The sequence below is a fragment of the Ctenopharyngodon idella genome, chromosome 8 (genome assembly GCF_019924925.1).
Source record: "Ctenopharyngodon idella isolate HZGC_01 chromosome 8, HZGC01, whole genome shotgun sequence".
Classification (NCBI taxonomy): Eukaryota; Metazoa; Chordata; class Actinopteri; order Cypriniformes; family Xenocyprididae; genus Ctenopharyngodon; species Ctenopharyngodon idella.
The window spans coordinates 25,447,508-25,469,476 of record NC_067227.1 but is presented as its reverse complement, the minus strand read 5'-3'; the positions used below and the strand labels follow the sequence as shown (position 1 = coordinate 25,469,476).

The 21,969-nt window shown below is 35.7% G+C and overlaps 1 protein-coding gene across 1 annotated transcript; it reads right to left on the bottom strand.

Moving 5' to 3' along the window:
* Positions 1-1,292: 1,292 nt before the first annotated feature.
* Positions 1,293-21,680, bottom strand: rnf11b (ring finger protein 11b). The gene is made up of 3 exons (XM_051903663.1): positions 21,136-21,680; positions 5,836-6,005; positions 1,293-3,066 (listed from the first exon to the last, which is right to left on the bottom strand). The coding sequence occupies exons 1-3, from the start codon at positions 21,256-21,258 to the stop codon at positions 2,895-2,897; spliced, it is 465 nt and encodes a 154-aa protein (XP_051759623.1). The 5' UTR covers positions 21,259-21,680; the 3' UTR covers positions 1,293-2,894.
* Positions 21,681-21,969: the final 289 nt, after the last annotated feature.

Sequence of the window (21,969 nt, the reverse complement as noted above, 5' to 3'; positions counted from 1 at the left end):
AGGCCACGAAACGTATTACGTACTGACGTAATTTTACAAAGAACAATGAGTTTTATAGTAACTTTCTAATAATCATGAATATACAGCGGAAAGAATACGTTTGTGAGCCCTTGGAAATATCTGGATTTCTGCTTACTCGTAAAATGTGGCTAATTTGAGTCACATTTATAGACAATTATTGCTCAGTGTATTCAATAAAATATGTAACAAGCACAATTGCTTGTGTGTTATTAGCTTACTTACTCAAACAGAATAAACACTAGCAGACAATTTCATAGCATAAATTCTATTTATTATTTGCCTGTAGTACATAGAAGATGCATAATTTTATATATACATGTTTATATATATATATATATATATATATATTCACAGACAAACGGGAGACTCTCACAGCCTTACACACACATGTCACATACAAACAGATCACAGATAATGTCCATGTGCTCCCAGCACATCATGGAGAATCAGTTTCATGTATGACATTGCATTGATGACGTCTCTCAGGAGCAAAAAGTGTCTGTGAACGCAGTATATTACGTCCAAATGCTCACTCATCATCATCATCATCATCATCATCATCACTCCGTCCTCCCGATGCTGGTATAGAGCCCCCATCAGCCAAGGATGTCCAGCCAAAAGCCTCCTGCTTGTCTGGTCTAAGGCAATGGAGCTCCACATTGTGTGGAGAGACCGGAAATAAACAGAGAAGACAAAAACGAAACCTAAAAATACTGTGCAAAAACAGGTCAATGGATTTTTCTATGAAGAATATATCCTCCACCTTCATTAACTACACACTTACAGTCACTCCACACAAGGCATGAGTTCAAACACGAGGAAAAAACAAAAATCTTCACTTCAATAGCAGCCACTAACCACCAGAACTTTTTCTGTTTTGATTAAGGGGACAGATTTAATGGGCACATTACCCACTACAAGGTCTAATTTCTAGCAATTACTTTGTCTTCATATAAAATTTGAGAGTTGAGAAAAATAGAGACTTGATTTCTATGCTCTCTTGTGCTCTTTTTTTTTTTTTTTTTTAAAGTCATAGACAGAGCGAGAGGGCTGGGCGTAATTTCACCAAACACAAACCATCTTTCATTTCAAATAAACATCAAACAGTTATCCATGCACATCCCTTTGGGTGTGATCATCCACTGCCCGTTGTCTAGTATTCCACAAAACCGCAAATTAATGCCAAGTATTTGAAGTCTATGGGAAAACCTTTTTTCCCCCCCACACACACACACACACAAAAAAAAACGACGAGGGAAAAACACTCGCTATTTACTTAGCTGAATCCATGAAAGATTCAAATGTTTATTTTTTTTAGGCTTATGAGTCCCTTATGATGTCATAAAGACTTCTTTTAAAGTATCTGGTACTGAGAATTCAAATAAAAGCAACTAAAATACATATCATTGCACTATGTACAATAAAGTTAACAAAACACACAAGTGCACCAGCAATGAAGGTGAAATTATCATTATCGAGCAGTTTTGTACACTCATACGTGTACTTTCGTGAGTCACTACGGCCTAATGTTGCATTAATCACTCTAGGCTGACCTCAAAGCCACCTTCAGACTTTTGATGACTTCAGTGTTTTTTTGTCAGTAAATACATTTTTTCAGTTGTGTTACTACAATAACAGTAATGATGATTTTAAAACTATGTAAAGGAAAGAAAAAAAAACAAAAACATCATGATTCACAAAGCAAAAATCAACAAAACATTTCAGCTTGACCAACATGTGACAGTCAATATTTTGACATTTTAATGCAGAATATATATATATTATATATATATATATATATATTAGTGCTGTCAAATGATTAATCGAAACCAAAATAAAAGTGTGTTTACATAATATATACTGTGTGTGTGTGTGTGTGTGTATATATATATATATATATATATATATATATATATATATATATATATATTATATTATATATATATATATAAATATAAATAAATACACATAATAAATATACAAACTACACACACATTATGTAAACAAACTTATTTTGGATGCGATTAATCACGATTAATCATTTGACAGCACTAATATATATATATATATATATTATATATATATATATAAAATATTTACTTTATTTTTATTATTATTAATTAATTTATTAATTAATTAATTGCTCCAACAAATCCATTCAGACTTGGTGCTCATAACCGACAGAGACACAAACTGGGCAGCTGAAGTGTTCAGAGTAGTTTAAAACAAGTAAACAAACATACAAACTCAAAAGCTAACATGTGGTTAAATAAAAGTTGTATGGGATGATTCCTGTGTGCACATGGGGGAGTATGTGCATGTGTGTGTGTACAGTTGGGCTTAATTCTTTGAGTCAAAAGTGCAAAAATCATGAGGAGACTTTTTCTTCTTTCTTTGCATGTGTATGTGCAATGCCATTTGTTTTGCTCCACTGCAGCTTCGGCAGAAAGCCCTTTATGGAAACAGACACTGAGAAAGGAAGAAATAAATAGAGATTGAATGTTGAAGATGTGTTTTTAAGAGTCCTCCAGTACATTTCTCAAAGGTTCGTCTCCTTCCAGTGTAAGTGTTGCTACAGTGGAATGGTGCGTGACCAGCTTGTCTGGGTGTCGTCGAAGAGAGACAAAGGAATCACATGATAAAGTCGTCAGGGTGCAAAAGGGCTCCTGCAGATTTCCCTGTCCAGCAGGACAATGCAGGAGGGGTTTTAATTATCACTGTGGCCTCGCAGGTCCTCCTTTATCCAATGATGCCACAGACAAACCATCCCACGCCCCAGTCGAGCAGACGGTTTTGCTCTTTATGCAAAGGGGCTGTGTGAGGACAGGGTTGTGTGTGTGTGTGTGTAGGGCGGGGATCAGTGCAGGCAGTAGTCAGTTAGTTTCGTAGGACGAGAGCAAGGCAGCATCTACAGGCTCCATACAGGAGGGACATGTGAAGGACCTCATCAGCCAGTCGTCTATGCAGTCCAGGTGGTAGATGTGCATGCAGGGGAGGAACCGGATGGGGTCTCCGTACACAAAGTCCATCATGCAGATCACACACCTGCGCACAGAGAGAGAGAACGTGTTAACACACACCGCGATAAGCTTGACAACAAAGGGCACAGCATTTCCATAGGCTGCTGACAGGGCTGGGCATAATGTAGAATTTATAAGCTGGTCACACCCTGCAGGATGTTGAACTGGAATTTGAATGGGAATGAATTTACAGAGTTGTAGGGCTGGGACAATAAATCGATTCTCGATTCATGATACAATAATTCTGGATTAATATTTTCCAAATGTATCGCGATTTTCTCTCAAATCTATTCTGAGCTTAGTTTTTAACAGAAAATGGCAGTATGTGCTTTAGAAACACCTGTACTCTGCTTGCTTCCAGTTCCTTTACACACACACACACACACACACACTACAAACCTAAAATAATCATTCATAAAGTTCAAAAAGGTTAAAGCGAATTACAATGGTGTTTGCAGTGGGCTATGTTTACATTAATCTTGCTTCAAAAAAGCATTCTGAGCCAAGGTGCAAGTATATTTAACCACTTACATGACTCAGCCGAACAGCACTCTTCTTCATGAGCATTTGAGTGTACAGTTAAAAAGTAGCCTAGAGCGCCATCTGCTGTTAAAACTAAGCTCAGAATCGAGAGAGAATTGCAATACATTCGGAAAATATCAGAATCGATCCAGAATCTTTGCATCGCAAATCGATTTATTGTCCCAGCCCTACTGAATTGCAATTAAAAATAAATAAAAAATAAATAGCGTCACACTGAAGAATCTTGTAAGCTAGCTTTGGTTTCATTTAAATGAAAGCATTACACACACATACACTACCGTTCAGATTTAGAAGTTTTAAAAAGGAGTCTCTAATGCTCACCAAGGCTGCATTTGTTTGATCAAAAATGCAGCAAAAACAGCAATATTGTGAAATATTATTACAAGTTAAAATAACCATTTTCTTTTTTAATATATTTTACAACATAATTTATTCCTGTGATGGCAAAGCTGAATTTTCAGCATCAGTCTTCAGTCACATGATCCTTCAGAAATCATTCTAATATGCTGATTTGCTGCTCAGCAAACATTTCATATTAATGTTGAAATCAATTGCTGCGTCATATTTTTGTGGAAACATTTTTGTCAGGATTCTTTGATGAATAGAAAATTCAAAAGAAATAGCATTTATTTAAAATATTTATTTTTGTCACATTATAAATGTCTTTATACTGTCACTTTTAAACAATTTATTACATGCTTGCTGAATAGAAATATTAATGTCTTTAAAAAAAAAACCTTTTGAATGGTTTACATTTAAAGGGTTAGTTCACCCAAAAATGAAAATTCTGTCATTAATTACTCACCTTCATGTCATTCCACACCCGTAAGACCTTCGTTCATCTTCGGAACACAAATTAAGATATTTTTGATCAAATCCGATGGCTCAGTGAGGCCTCCAGTGACAGCAAGATAATTTACACTTTCAATGCCCAGAAAACCACTAAAGACGTATTTAAAACAGTTCATGTGACTACAGTGGTTCAACCTTAATGTTATGAAGCGACGAGAATACTTTTTGTGCACCAAAAATAACAAAATAACGACTTTATTCAACAATATCTAGTGATGGGCGATTTCAAAACACTGCTTCATGAAGCTTCGAAGCTTAACGAATCTTTTGTTTCGAATCAGTGGTTCAGAGTGTGTATCAAACTGTCAAAGTCACACCCCCCAGTGGTGAACCACTGAAATTTCAAAACACTTATGATGTAATGAAACCTTGTTTACTGAAATCACATGACTTTGGCAGTTTGATACACACTCCGAACCACTGATTCGAAACAAAAGATTCGTTAAGCTTTAAAGTGTTTAATTGTCTTGCTGGCAATGGAGGCCTCACTGAGCCATCAGATTTTATGAAAAATATCTTAATTTGTGTTTTGAAGATGAACGAAGGTCTTACGGGTGTGGAACGACATGAGGGTGAGTAATTAATGACAGAATTTTCATGTTTGGGTGAACTAACCATTTAAAAAGGAATTGTCAATTCAGTTATGAACTGTGCACAAGAACAACCAAGGTAAGCTGTCAAAAGACTACAATTACTAATGCCGATAAATATAGTTTCTTTCAAAACACTGTGCATTCATTGTTATTGCAGTTTCATTGTAAAAAATAATGACTTACTGCTTTCAAACTGGTTTTCCTACAATTGGTCATACAACAGTCAAGTTTCTATTTCAGCTTAGTGGAGGCGTTCAAACAGAGCAATGTTTGATACAGTCATAGTCACAGTGTTTCCACATTTGGAAGGCTTTAGATTATGAATGGCTAACTTTTAGACGTCTCTGCAAAATAAGCTGGGATAGGAAAACATATTTAAACAACTTTATTCCTTTGTTTGCTTGTATTGTTGATATTACACTCATTGAACTTTGAGGATAATTAAATTCCACCACACAAAGTCTGCAAATGAATAGTTCTGTTAAAAGTCCCCAGCTAGCAGGTTAATCATTTACTGATAAGGAAGACCCATGCTGTTGCTCATCAGTCTTCAGAAATCACGCAAAACAGAATGAATTGTAAAATTGGCAAATATATTCTAAATGTAGGAATAAAACCGTTAAGCATTTAAATAATCTCATAATTTAACATGCTACCATAGTCCTAGTCATAGCAGATTTCAGCTTAACTTGATTCCTTTCCCTTCACTATAAATGTGCGTTCAGGGTTTTGAGCTAGACTGAAATAAAATGGTGCTTTCAATACCTTTAATATAACTAAGAAGCAAACATAATGTCATCACTCACTCTCGAATCTTCTTCTCAGTGCCATCACTGCCTGGATCATAGACACCTTTGGGAAGATGCTGGATGAGGCCGATCCTTTGAGCGATCCGGACCTGCTCCTCTTCAGTCAGTTGGGTCGCCAGACGGGCCTGGCTGGGAGTGGGGTGGTACACCGGCACATGGATCTGCTCCTGAAAACACACACATATATAGCATATTAGAGCATACAACAATGGTAAAATGTTATGGATCACTGCTTGTAGGGTTCGAGATCTTTAACCACTTTTATGCCACTCAATATTATGCATATATGACTAATCCAGAACTGACTAAACAGCAATACAATAATACAGTTATGAGTAAGCATCTTAATATTTGAGGCACATGCAACCGAAGCACCACTAGGGGGCGATCTCTCTCTTTTTGCACCATTTTGCTGTGAGATGCCCAAATGGGACCATATTGAGTCCAAAGGGTACTTATGAGGAGAGGGATGTGAACAATAGCTCCCATTGAGACAGGTGCCTGCTCAGCATTCACTAGTCAAAGCTGTTTGGGAGACTGTGAGCATGTTTAAGCTCTGCGTGCTCCACGCTCTGCTGAAAACTGCATATAAAGATATTAAAGATTAAAACAAGTTGATGTTACAGTATTGCTTATAACAGATTATTAACTATAAATTATATATATTTTTTAAAAAACCCCATTAGATTATTTATTTTAAAAGAGCAAAACTTTGATTATTATACGGTCCTTAGACTGATTTTAGAGACACACAGTTCATAAGTTTAAATACCCTTTACCATACTATTTTTACCACAATCTTTTTAGCACTATTATAATTTAACTGCTTTTTATTTTCAGATATAATAGTTACACTCAAACTGAAATGTTTGTATGCAACTCAGTTTTCATATTTGTCTTCATAAATTTATTCAAACATACATATAATTAACAGTAAATAAGTGTTTTTATAGCTAACTAACAAACTGTGAATATTGTTCACAAACTGTTTTATTGACGTCTTCTCGTGGTTTAAACACTGAGCGATTACATGACCAAATTTAGGTAAGTTGTACTGTATCTTTCAACAGACCTTTTGAAGTGGAAGAAAAGACTTGTGCTTTGAACTGAGGCGCTACAGTGATCTTTCAAGTCACATTTAAGAGTGTCAAAACACCATTTATTGTTTGAATTTTGTGATCAAATGGACAGAGTTTGAAAGCGGAGACAATGCTTCTTATCAGAGGTAACAAAAACACAAAGCTCTTTGCCATTATTTGATGGGAGGCTCTACAAATAATGTTTGGTGTAAGGAAAATGCACAGACATAAGCAGAGTTTGACCAGAGCCAATGGTTTTGTCTGAGCTATAAATAAAAAAAAAAAAAAAAAAAAAAAAAAAAAAAAAATGTATATATATTATATATATATATATATATATATATATATATATATATATATATATATATATATATATATATATATATATATATATATATATATATTTTCTCATTTTATTTGTCTTGTCTTATTTTAGTGTAGAATGAGTAAAGCTGTTTGTTAGGATGACAAAAAGTTTTAAAAGTTTAATTTATAAACCGATTAAATTTTTAGGCTCCTCTGCCTCAGTGGTCTAACAGCACTCGTCAATGTCAAAATGATCAAGATAGCCAATCAAATCAAAGAAGGCGGGCCTTACTGTCTTACTGTAACCGTCACAATGCAACGAGAGTCCGTGGAAAGATGTAAGTATTAGACAACTGTTTTACGATAGAAATGTTCAGTGACCGACAGTAATAGACTATCAAGTGATAAGAACTATTCGACATATTAAAATTCGCCATTTTTAATTGAAAATATGCAATCATGATTCCTGTAATTCATAAGTGAATGTGACAAGACACGTTTTCGACATATTAGATATGAATAAGAGTGAATGTTTACACATTTTAAAATAAAATATTATTTGCAAATAGTTTAAATTGACTACTTCTTAGACCTAGAACATCTTTTACCATTCTTATTTATTCCCTTAAATCCCTTTTAATCCTTTATTTACTTCCTTTATTATTATTAATCAATTAATAATTAAGTGTTTAACTATAATTAGGTGTATGTGTGTAAATTATATAAACTACAATATATCTAAAATATAATAGTCAATTAAAATTTAAAAATAACTAGCAAAAGTATATGTATACACACACTATAACTATTATTTTCAAGATTCTCTTATTTTTTAAATGTTATATATCTTAAAGATTATACAAAAGGTATGTAAACTAATAAAAAAAAAATCAGAGGTATGAACTTGAGCACAACTGTATTACCTCCATTAATAACATTAAATTAGCACTACACCCAAGAGAGAACATTAATATATCGTTTCAGGTGTCAACAATTGTACCCTGGAGTTCAGACCCCTTCTCCCTTTAAAACCCTCCAATAAATTAGCCTCGTAAATGAGTGTTGATTTGTGAATAGTGGTGTTGATGGTTACTGGACTTGGAGGTTTCACACTCCGTGAGCTTGCAGTCTTGGGATCAAAAAAAAATAAATAAATATTCAGCACTGCTTTGGCCCAGAACAGCCACACACGGCCAAATCTATAGATATTGCTCTACGGGTAATCATACTTGGCAAATATTTATTACTTCCTTGCATTATAAACCTCTAACCCACATTCATATACGCAAGCACCACGATAGTGAATAATCAAAAGTAGGACACGTTTCCACACTGGGGAGTAATGCCCATACACAGGAGTGCGACAGATTCTGTAGAAACCAGGCCTGAGGACTGGGAGGTGCTGTTGGGAAAAGCAACCGTGACGTAGTGCAGTTCTGATTTCAGATTAAAGGTGAGCTTTGAGATCAGGTTCAGTGCTCACTTAACAATTAGGTCACACAGTGGCCATATTGAATCCTACAATCACATGACAGATGCATCATACAGGTTACACTGCCAACTTGAATACAAACTTATTTGTACACCGGCTGAAGACACAACCAAATAGAAAGAAGGTTTGTGAGGCACGTACATACTCAATGTAGCGATCAGCACTCTGTGATCCAGCAAATAAAGGTGTGTGTGTGTTTAGGTGGAAGCAGAACTGAAACACGATCGTTCTGACAACGGCGGCGCCGTCTTCTCTGACAGTCTCTGAAACTCTATAGTCGTTGCCAGTCAATGACTTTACAGTATAAAGTATGTTTTAAATATAAAACATATGGTATAAAATATATAATTTAGAATGTACTATTAAAACATAAAACTTTGCCAAACAGAGCAACATTGTGTGTGTGGGTGTGTGTTTGTGATATATATAGGCAAAGACCGGGGACGAAAGTAACACCTTTTGTTTGAGCATCTGTAACTCAGTGGTTGTTTGTGCTAGATCTCTCAAAATTTGATATATGTATCCACATTTGTCTACTACAAATATACACATGTATGCATGTATGTATATGAATGCATACGTGTATGCATGTGTATCGTGTGAATATGTATATATATGCACATGCATGTGTATACAATTTTATATATATATTTTTATATATTTATATATATATATATATATTTTTATATATATATATATATATATTTTTATATATATATATATATATATATATATATTTTTATATATATATATATATATATATATTTTTATATATATATATATATATATTTTTATATATATATATATATATATATATATATATATATATATATATATATATATATATATATATATATATATATATATTATATAAAAATAATGTGTGTATGTCTCAACCAGATTGAGATAAACAAGCAATTATTTAAAAGCTATTAATGCTGCTTCTGTTAAAAAAAAAATCATTAGTATATTGTGAACGATTTTGGGAACTAGAAATTTAAATCAAATGATGACAAAACATCAGATTAGTGGAAAAAGAGTTTGCTGTGTAAATGCAGCCTAACAAACCTTGTTATTATATCAATAAAACAACATTAACAAGAAACAGAAAATCATCACAATCAAACGCATAGGACTGAGGGGAATCATAAGCTGTTAGGAGGAGGTATCTTAGTAGACAGTTTGTTATGACAATGTTGATTTGGACATGTTATATTTCAGTCATCAAGAGCACAGAACTACAGACACATTGCTGTTAAATTGCTTGTTTGAGAACATCACAAACAATATCAGACACTTCAAGACCACGAGTGCAAGAGAATTATTTGATTGGTTCAAAAAAAACAGACCGCCTGAGACAAAGAGATGAAGGGAGCGAGGGAAAAAAAAAAAAAAAAACGAGAGCTGGCGAGCAGGGAATTCTGTTTGGTCTGGTAGGCTTTGGTGTTAAACAAAGCATGTAGTCCAGTATCCGGCCCTCCCTCATTACTGGAACAGACAAACCATCCAGCGGTCCATTTTCTGCTCTCTTTCTCCAAGTCTGTTCCAGTAAAGACTAAAAAGCACCACTCCCTCCCTGGACTCACTGGACTAGACAAAACATCCCAAACCTTCACCGCATTGTATGCTTCTATTTTCTCCAAATCCCAAAAGATAACAAAACAAAACCATAAACCAGTAAAACAACCATTATTCCTGATAACAGTGTCATCTACTGAGAACTGACTCAATCTTCATCAGAAATCAAATCAATGTCAAGGCTGATTCAGTGCTTTCACAACAAACATAGAAGTGAAGACATCTGTGCTTCACATTCCTGTGATTCACATTATATCTAGGGTGACCACCATCAAACAAACCAAATGTGGGACGATTACTAAGTTTGTGTGGGACAATGTGGGACATGTTACCAACACTAAAACACAACCTGAAGCTGTTATATAATGTCTTTCTAACTTAATAAAAACATTTGTATTCTGCCTTTCAGCTGATAAAAATACATTTTGCTCTGGTTTTAATACAATTCACCAAAAAAACTTTTACACGATTAATAACCACTGTAAAAGCAGTTCAAAACAATATGCCTATTATAACATTAGTATGGCTTTACAAAAGCACATTACATTACAAAAATAAAACAAATATAAAACGGCATTTAACAAATATTTTTTAACATTATTGAATTTAATTTTAATTTTCACAAGCTGTTTTTAGCTACTGTATGCAGAAATTACAACTGTTTTAACAATTTTTATCTATTATTTTGCACTTAGAGTCATTTTAAGCACAAAGTACGTGTATTATTTTATTTTTTATTTTTTCATATCTGAGTGTACCTTCACCACGTAGTTAAGACGTGTAACGTTATGTGGAAATTGCCGCGTTGTGACTGCGGAACTTTTGTGGACGTTTAAAATTGTGCAAAACAATCTCGCACCCTGTGGAGGCCCTGTTATAAAACATACAAACAGTATTACTTTAATTTAACATGAATAGTTAGTATGTTACTACTTTGAAAGCGATAACGATGTTTATTTTGATGTTTAACGATAATGGCGCTTTGCTCTGGTCCAGATCCAGATTACGTTCCTCATGAAGTAGCAGCGCGCGCGCGACCAAGTGTAGCTGCACAGCCCCCTCTGTTGGTGAACATGATCACTACACAATTTCTCCAGCAGGCTGCTGTATGCTCGTCGGTCTTTTTGCAATATAGACCTTATGCAGCCCCGCCCCTTTTCAGCGCGGCGCTCGTTGTCTCTTGACTTCCGTTTTGTATTTCCACAGCGATCTTACGTATTTATGAATGAACTGCTCGTTTTAAAATCTTCCCGGTCTACTTACATTTATTAAGACATCTACTTTAAACATTACAATGCTCACGATAACTTTCATTAAGTCTACAACAAGTAAATCCACTTCACCAGCTAATTATTCTTTGACAGCGATGCCATAGAAATATACAGAGCTACCGCAAAAACGGAAGTTCGAAGGCAATATTACAAGATGGCGGCGCGCTTGTTTCTATATGCGGGTTGTTTTGAACGAGCTATAAACGGGGACATTTCCGGGGACAGCTCCAGTCGGGGACAGAACACCAAAAACCGGGACTGTCCCCCGAAACCAGACTCTGGTCACCTTATTTTTGAAACAGTTCTGACCAGGTCCAACTCCGCTCCGCATTTTGATTGACAGCCGTCACAACCTACTAGTGACCATGTTTACTCTTTTCTTTTCAACCATTGGATAGGATTTAAAAAAAACGGCTGTTGTATTTGTGTAAGGCGGGATGTTACTTCTGTTGAAGCGCTTTTAAATATAGGTGAAAAACTACGCAGCAAAAAGAATAAATAAAATGCTTTCTTAAAAAGGCAAAAGAACGCATGCACGTTTTCCTAATATGATAATTAAAAACCAACAGACTGATGAAAATGCGGGACATTTTCTCAACATGCGACGTGCGGGATAAGGGGTGAAAATGCTGTGCGGTACAACGCAAAGCGGGACGGGTGGTCACCCTATTTATATCACTCAATTAGCCCAAAATAAGGCATAGCATGACTCAACCAGACACACAACCACCCTAGACCACGAGTGGCCTAACAATCCACATTCCATCCCTGTTGACCATGTGCACAGGTCACCCACTATGACATCTCTCTCTCGCTTTCTCTTCTCTGGTTTGTTATGGAAGTATCTCAGATTGGATCAGAGACTGTATAAGGTGGAGGAGACGTTTTTTTACACTAGAATTTGCATGTGCATTAACTCAACTAGCCTTGAAAAATACTGTTAAATAGCATGATTAGTACAGAATAAGCAACATTACAATACTGTTTCATTGCTGTAATCCTAACTAACAGATTTTCTGTCTTTTTCTAATAAACAAAATAATTGCTGTACTTTTATGCCTATTAACTATAGTAAGGTAGCCAAGATGGCCACCAAGTGCACGGTCTTCCCTTAAAGTCGACATTAAATGAAAATTCACTTGGATATATTGTTTAATTGCATGTTATTGATCTTACAGTGAACAGTTCCATGCATGTTTAATTTTTTTGATGCATATTCTTAAATCAATATGACAACCTGTGAAAAGACAGACCCTAGGCCATTCGTGGAAAAGATTACAGACAGTATGAGGGGGGGCTACTTTAGCATCCCTAACACTACTACATTTAACATTAGCTTCCCAAGATACACATAAGCTATCAAGATATAGTAGCATGCTATACTGTAGTAATATATCTTTAAATACATAACTAACAAGGGGTTAATCGACTGACGCGCAACATTAATCTAGCACTAAAGCAATTAGTATCTTGATTAGGGTGACAGCATTAAATGTGAACATATTATTTACACTAAGTAAAGCTTAAAAAAAAGAAAAAGTAAAAAAAACACACAGACATTTACATATACATTTTTGTTCAAAGGTTAAAAGGTGATAATACAACTTTTTGAGCAATGTTGCCGGGCAGTGTTGCAAAGCGATGTTGCTTGGGCACTTTCCCATTGAGAATGGGGAACAAATTTCTATCTGGATACTTTAGATCGAAATTTGATGCCCATTCTCGATGGGAAAGTGCCCAAGCAACATCGCTCTGCAACACTGCCCGGCAACATTGCTCAAAAAGTTGCCCCATGTATTATCACCTTTAGAGTTGGTAAAAATTTTTTAAAAGAAGTTACTTATGCTCACCAAAGCTGCATTTACTTTGTCAAAATTTAAATAAAGTAATATTGTGAAATATTATTTCAGTTTAAAAAAAAAAGAAAAAAAGTTATCTATTTTGATATATTTTAAAATGTTATTTATCTGTTATTATTAAGCTACATTCTCATCATCATTACTCCAGTCTTGATTCTTCACAAGAAATTATTCTAATAAGCTGATTTGGTGCACAAGAAACAGCTCAAACTATTTCTTATTACATGCAGTTGTAATGCTTAACATTTTGTGAAAACTGATACATTTTTCAGGGTTCTCTGATGAATAGAAAGCTGAAAATATCAGCATTTATTAACCTTTTGTAACATAATAAATGTCTTTACTGTCACATTTTGATCATTTTAATGTGTCCATGCTGAATAAAAGTACTAATGTCTTAAAATATTTATAAATAAGTAAATAAATAAATTTAAATAAACAATATAAATTAAATAAAATATATTTATATAATATAATAATATATAATTTATAAAACATAAAAGAAAGAAAACAGATTGGAGCATGTAAAATTCTAAAGGTCAGATAGAAAATGTAAATTGATCATTTAAAGCAAAATTATGACTGCTATTGATGCAAGAAATCCTGACAAAAATGATGAGAGATAGAGAGAAAAAAAATTAGCCAAAAACCAAACTGTTGCGATTTCAGAGTACAGCATTCATGACTTTTTTTTTTTTTTTTTTAAACAAATTTAAATGTTCATGTTAACATACCAAAAGTGTTAAGGGAACAGAAATTTTCAGCACCTGCTTTTCACTCTGGGGCAATCAGCTCTCTTTCTTTTTCTGTCTCACACACCGTTTGTCCTTTTCTTAGCAGTGAGTGGGCTGCGGAGGTGGACGCTTATCTGAGCACAGGAAGGTTAAACAAACAGCTGTTTGAGTGCTACTAAGTCAGCGGTGCAGAAATGGTCTGTACCAGCTCAGCACAAAATCAAGTCTCCATTACCACACGAGAACACACACTCATACACGTACAGGTATATATTATATATAACGCTTCTTAAGCAGCAAAAATTACATTCACCCTTACACACTGTTTAGATACACAAGTACCTAGACACAATTTCAGCAGTGCCAGACTGAGGGGAATTTGGTTACAAGGAAAAACATTTGGTTACAACTAGCCTACTTACAAAGACATTTCTAGTGAATCCTTTAAAGGAGTAATGTGTTTTCTATTTGTAAACCATAAGACTTCTCGTAAAATGGATGTTTTACATTGTGCAATGTTAAAAAAAAAATTGTCAGAGGCTAAACATTTATCCATTTAGTGACCTGAATCTTAAGAGCTGCAGGCCTGTTTCTTCACACTTTGCAGGCGTTTGTCTCGTATGAATGCTTCATTGTGTACACTGCATGGATTTCCCCTCATAGAAATCAACACCTTTCTGCAAATCCTTCTTTCATAAGAAATTAGTTTGTTTATTCAGCGTCACTGGCGTGAGTAGCCAGTGTAGTCTAGTGGTAAAGACCTGAGCTCATAAGAGCCACGTTGTAAGTGACAGAAATAAGTCTATTCAATATCTTGTACTGAACTTTAGTCTCAACCCAAGGCGCACTGAAAGCACAGCCCCAAAAAAAAAATTCCAGAGGACAAACAACTCCTGAGAACATGGGTTGTAAAAATTGTGACCTAGAACTCTAACACAGTATGACATACTGTACTAAATGAAAATTCTAGGGCTGCCCCCTAACAGTTGACTAAAGTTGCCCAAGATTTTGTTAGTCGTTTAGTCACAGACAAAAAAAAAAAAAAAAAACCTCCACAGGAAGTGGCAAAGTCACGCTGTTCATCCTTGTGGTAATTACAGTATCCGTCGACCTCAAATATGGCTTTTCATTTGAAACATGTAGAAGCAACTTTACATGGCTGCTCACTCTAACGTTAACCTAGATAAATGTACGCTTTTATATATTCAAGTGTTTGTTTGGAATGTGGAAGCTAAAGTATAGCGCGCTTTACTGCATGACATGGAGGCGCTGGCGCAATCACTTGGATTTTTTTTAAACTTAAAATACACCATTTTTTTGTCATACAGATAAGACTAAGACATCATTCTGAACTAAAAGGTCTACTTTTATTTGTGTACACTCACTTGGTCTCCCTGAACTGCAGTGCATCACATAAATGAACCAAAACTCAATATCTATATCTTGAAACGTCCACTTTTAAACGGACCAATTCGAATCGAAAACAAATAGGCCTACTTTTTTTTTTAATACATATGAAAGGTGCATTTCACTCTGTAAGCACGCGTTACTGCAGAGATGAGTCAGCATCGTCAACTTCAGTTGCACCATTTCTACAATGTCCAACAATTTTGGCTCAGTTAAGTTTTCAGTACTATGTATCAAAGAGTGTGATATAGAAAACTATGTAAATACCACTAATGAACAATATTTTATGGTGCGTCAAGCTATAATTTTGCAAAAAGTGTGAAAATATTTAATTGTATTTAGGATGCATAAAATATAGCTCTTTCAAAGCAAAATAGTCTGCCATTTTATTCCAAAAATGTACGTCATAAAATGCTACTGAACACACTGCATCATTTTAGATGTGGTGGAAAAGTTCATGACGTATTATAGACTACAGGGCCAATGGCTTTATATATATATATATATATATATATATATAAAAAAAAAAAAAAGCATGTGCGTGTTTGTGAGAGAGAAAGTGAGACAGGTAAAGTGAGGGTAAGGACTAAGGATTGAGCATGTCCACTTAAGATGAGCTGTCTGGCTACTAGGCGACGTGAGCCTTCCATGTCAGAGAGCAGAGAAAGCAGCCTGTTAGCTAGAGCAACTACAGCATGAAGTAAACAGAAAATCGATTGATGAGCAGAGCAGTGGGGAAACCACAATACTTTTTAGGCTAAAGGGAACCTCCATTATTTCTAATGTTGGCTCCTGCACAGTCTTTCTCTCTCACAGACGTGCTTATCTCACCCTGTCCAGCCTCACACGCGTGAGTCAGCAAATGCTGTCAGCTGCTTTCCAAACTACCAGGAAGACCTCATATTACACTGTCTCCTGATCATTCCCTCAGGTTCACTTCCTCTTTCAATCAGATGCACCATATAGCATCAAAACACTAATATAGTTTGGCTTTACTGAGTAAACTGTATTTACTGTTCAGTCACACAGACCAGACTGGATCCGGCTAGCTGTTATACTGAAATAGAGCCGTTCTCATCTGTTTAGTCTCCGTCCGAGACACAGGGAGTGAAACTAGGCTAACTCTACTGAGCTCCTTACACAATGGTGCTAATGCTTCTTAACATGGCAGCTAAAGAAAGCCAGGAACCATGAGGGCTTTGATAAGACATCAACAGCTAAAGAAAACCTAAATGGAAATGTTTAACGGAAAATCTAAATAAATTTACCGTTCAAGAGTTCAGGGGCAGTTAGATAAAAAAAAAAACAACAACACACTTTTATTCAGCAAGGATGCATTAAATTAAAATCAAAAGTGGCTGTAAAGACATTTGTAATGTTACAAAAATTATATTTCAAACAAATGTTGTTCTTTTGAATTTCCTATTCAAAGAAATAACTATCACAGCACAGCCGTTTTGAACATTGATAATAAAAAAATCTTTCTTATTAGAAGGATTTCTGAAGGATCATGTGACAGCTTTGCCCTCACGTGAATGAATTACATTTTAAAAATATATTAAAATAGAAAACAGGAATTTATATTGTAAGAATATTTCTGAATTTCTTGTATTTTGATCAAATGAAAGCAACATTACTGCTCCATTTTCTGACTTTATACACATAGTTATCCTATTCTGCACACAGTTAATGTGGCGTATTATGAGAGAAACTTTAAAGGGTTAGTTCACCCAAAAATGAAAATTCTGTCATTAATTACTCATCCTCATGTTGTTTGAAACCCATAAGATTTTCAATCATCTTCAAAACACAAATGAAGTTTTTAATAAAATCTGAGCCAGTTCTATACTCTCCATTGACAGCTCCGCAACTACCACTTTGACGCTTCAAAAACTTCATAAAGAGATCGTAAAACTAATCCATATGAATTGAGTGGTTTAGTCCAAATTTTCTGAAGAGACTCAATCGCTTTATATGATGACCTGATTGAATTTAGGCTTTTATTCACATATAAACTTTGATCATCGAACATAAACAGAAGTTCAACCGATGTGTGATGCGAGAGAACAAACCTCATTGGTTCTTGTGGAAGCTCAAACATGCTGTGTAACACGAGAATGAACCTCATTGGTTTTCGGATGCCAAGCGCACATGCTTGAGCTTCTGTTTACCATGACTGATGTGAGCATTGATGAATGTTTATGTGAATAAAAGCCTAAATTCAATCTGTTCAACAAATAAAATGATCAAGTCTCTTCGGAAAATTTGGATTAAAAACCTCAATTTATATGGATTAGTTTTACAATCTCTTTTTGAACTTTTTGAAGTGTCAAAGTGGTAGTTGCGTAGACTGTCAATGGAGGGACAGAAATCGCTCCAATTTTATTAAAATATCTTCATTTGTATTCCGAATATGAATGAAAGTCTTTTACGGCTTTGGAACGACATGACGGTGAGTAATTAATGACAGAAGTTTCATTTTTGGATTAACTAACTCTTTAAAGTTCACCCACAAATTAAAGTTCTGTCATTATTTATTCTCCCTCATGTCATTCCAAACCTTTATGACTTACTTTCGTCTGTGGACCGTAAAAGTTATTTTGAAATATGTCTCAGTGTTTTTTGTTCATACAATCTTGAAAGTTGAAATATTATATCTAAAGAAAGAAAGTCATACAAGTTTGGAATGACATGAATAAATGATGACAAAACTTTTGGGTTAACTTTCCATTTAGCAGATCACATCTTGAACGGCTTTGTTGTGTTTGTGTTCTGAAAGTAGTAGCAGCAAAGTGTTCTTGACTGTTTTTGAAGGCTTATAAAGAAGGCCATTGAAACGGCATTTAAAACTATTTACTACTGCATTTTAAAGATCCCTTTATAACTTAAAAAAATAAGCAGAACAGATTCTGTACATACTTGAGAGCATAGGCGGCCCATTCCAGCTCCCTGCCCGAGACTCTGAGGGGAAAAACGTCAAGCATTCTTGGCAGGCGACGCAAGAATGTGCTGAGATTGGGAATGATTTGGGTTCTCAAGGGGGCTGTGCAAACAGACCTCCTGTCTGTCTAACATTCCGACAATAGGCCGAAGCGTGCCATCCGAATATTGCACAGAGCAGCAGTGCCGTTAACAAACGCTGGGTGAATTCAGCACAGCGCTGTCTTCTTTTACTCGTTTTTTTTTTTTTTTTTTTACACCCTTGTCTGATCTTGCACCCTAGAGACTCAATAACTTCACAAAACAGAAAGCCGAGCATGGTTTTTGCTAGTGTTCAGCAGAAAGGGGCGTCCTCTTGAAAGACGCAGCCCAGTAACTCAAAAAAGATATTAGTGGTACATTTACCCTCTAATGTTTGCATTTCAACCCTGGAGCTGATGTGAGAGATTTGCTTAAAAAAATGGATGCTATTTCTTCTCATATAAAATATGAGTTAATTATGTGGAGTGCAAATAAATAATTATGGTATAACAGAAAATAAAGCAGCAGCTCACTGGAAAAGCAAATAAATAAAAGTGCTGATCAACATTCTTAAAAAATAAAGCTTCCAAAAGGATGATGCCATAGAAGAACCTTTTTTTTTTTAGTGTGAAGAACATTTTATTTATTTGAAGAACTACTATAAAGAACCTTTTGTGGATATTAAAGGTTTTAATGGAACGATAGATGCCAATAAAGAGCCTTATTTTTAAGGGTGTCAGATGCAACTGGAAAATGGCACAAAATAGGTCTGATAACTCTTCTGCAATCATTATACAGGCAACACTACCTAGAAAAGTTTCATAAACAGGCAAGTATAAGCTACTGTGGTTCTCCTCTGAATCAATCTCCTGGCCAATCAGAACATTCAAGCTGTTTCCAGATGACTATGTGGAGGAGGAAGTGGCTGAATGTTGTTAGTACAGCTGATAAAAGTACAGCACAAAACGTCCCACCTTCTACCTTCTGCTTATATTGGGTGGTTGCTTCCACTCCGTGCCAATCAGCATCTAGATTATCCAGCCAAAATTGGAGAGAATGTACTAAACTTCTGCAGGAAGGTTTTGCATAAGAAGATTTATAGCACAGTTACATCACATTTGAGGAAATTACTGCATTATCATTTGAGATGCATATCTGATTACACGTCTTTTGGAACCTGATGTGTCGACAGCGATTTGCTAATAGGGAAGCAAAGTTTGTTGGTATCTTTTTGTAAAGCAGATAAGATCAATACATAACAAAGAGGATGTAACAGCCACCAAAGCAGCAAACATGACTAAAACACAACAGAGCTTGGACATCCTCTCAGCTCAATGCATAAACACAGTATAAACCATGTTGCTTCTTTAAAAACACAGTGACAGTGCATAAAATGCACTGCCTATGGCAGTGTTTACACGATTATTCATTTCAATATGGCTTGCATCGCCCAACACAAAGACATTCATCCAGTCAAACCCAGTTCCCATCAGTGTTGCCAACTGCTTTCAATTGAAAGTAGCTAAAACTGGCAGCTAAATGTCACTAGCTGACATTATAATGGCAAATTCATTGATCTATATAAATATGAATATAGATCAGTGGGCAAATGAAGAATGTAGATAAGGTTTGTCCAAGAAGTTGCTAGATTTGTCCCTAAATGTTTGAAAAAAGTCTCAAAAGGGGCGGGGAAGTCACTAAATCTAGTGACAAAATCGCTAAATTGGCAACACTGGTTCCCATGGAAGTTAAAACGTGTTGAGATGAGATGAATGTCTTCCATTTAAACAAAGTGATAAGAAACATGACATCATTTTAAACAACATGATCTCATGACTTGAACTTCAACTGATTCCACGTGTCCATAAAATGGGGAAATCCCCAAGTGCAACGGTTTCCAACCTTTTTGACTCCATGCAGGACAATGTTGGAAGGCTGCCCCATTGTCTTATTTGAAATATTTTAAGCCATCTTGCAGCCCCTATGGAAGTTTGCAGAGACCCCCCCAGACCCCTGGTTGCCCTAGTACAGTGATTCCCAACCAAGGGTATGTGTACAACAAGGGTAGGTGGCAAGTTTTCAATTAAACTACTTATAAAAATGCTAACAGATGGGGAAAAGACATCAGTCCAAATTTTATAAATTTGTGTGGGGGACTAAAAAAGGACACAAAAGGGCTGAGGAGCAATACCTGGGAGAATAACATCGCAATGACGTCACAATTGGAAACAAAGCGCGTCACAATCAGAATTGGTACTTTGTCGCAATAAAGCTGGTGCTAGTGAATCAACACGCCACGGAGGCGGCAGTAAAAATGAAATAACAGGCTGTCCATCTGTTTGGACGGTCTGACGTGAATTGTAGGCCAAGTTTATGTCGAACAAAGAGGATTTAGTATGGCACACTGTGTAGGGCGAAATTAAACAGATGGAGCTCCTGCTGGAGCCTGGTGTTATATAGATATCCTATATATCAGTATATTAGTATGCATTCGATATTACATTTTATGAATATAGCAATGTGAACGTTTATATTAAAAAGCAGGAGCGTGTATGAGATGGTATTTAAGAAAGTTTCTTTGTTTATTCTAAAGGTTTTTCATAAGCTTACCTGATACGGAGGTGGCGGTTCCTGATCCGGATCGTTGGCGTCACCGAAACTGGCCCTGTCTGACTGTGATTCGTGGAGCAAGGAGATATCATCCGAAGTGGGAGATTTCAGACAATTCCCCATCTCCTTTCCAAACTCCTTGTTGTCTAAATGTTGAAATCCTGCCTATCTCTTCCTGTCCGCCCTTAATCACTACAACCAGATTTCTGTCCTTTTAAACAGAATGACTAAACCTCTATCATTCATTTAAAATGATCCGATCACCATAAGAGATCCTGACGGAGAAAAACAAACCATTGTCGACACAAAGAACCCTAGCAAAAAGTGTCATACACGGATATGAATCGATGTTTTTATAAACACACACAGTTTAAACCTGTCAAATACGTCTATTTGCCCTAAAGCCGTGTTATGTAGTGTTGTCCTTTTCTCCTCGTCTCAACTGTAAACACTGGTTAGCCTACGAACAATAATTTCTACAATATCAAATATGCGCTCGCTCTCAATGGCGACTCAGACAATGTTGCCTTTCAGGCAGTCACTTTAAGTCCCGCCTCCGGGCTGTATGGACCAATCAGCGGCTTTCTTCTTTAGTAAGGAAGTTATTAGTGGTTGTTCGTCACCCAATCAGATTGCCGACTTAGAACACCAACAACAGGGGGTTTAAAGCCTGTAAACTTGACCGCATTAGGCCGCTTTAAAGGCATATTTCACTTTCGATTGAAAATTCTGTCATTATTTACTTAACCTCATGTTGTTGTGAAAACCCATGCCCTTATTTTTGCGTATAAAAAAAGATATTAGGCAGAATGACAGTCCTCAGTCACTATTCAC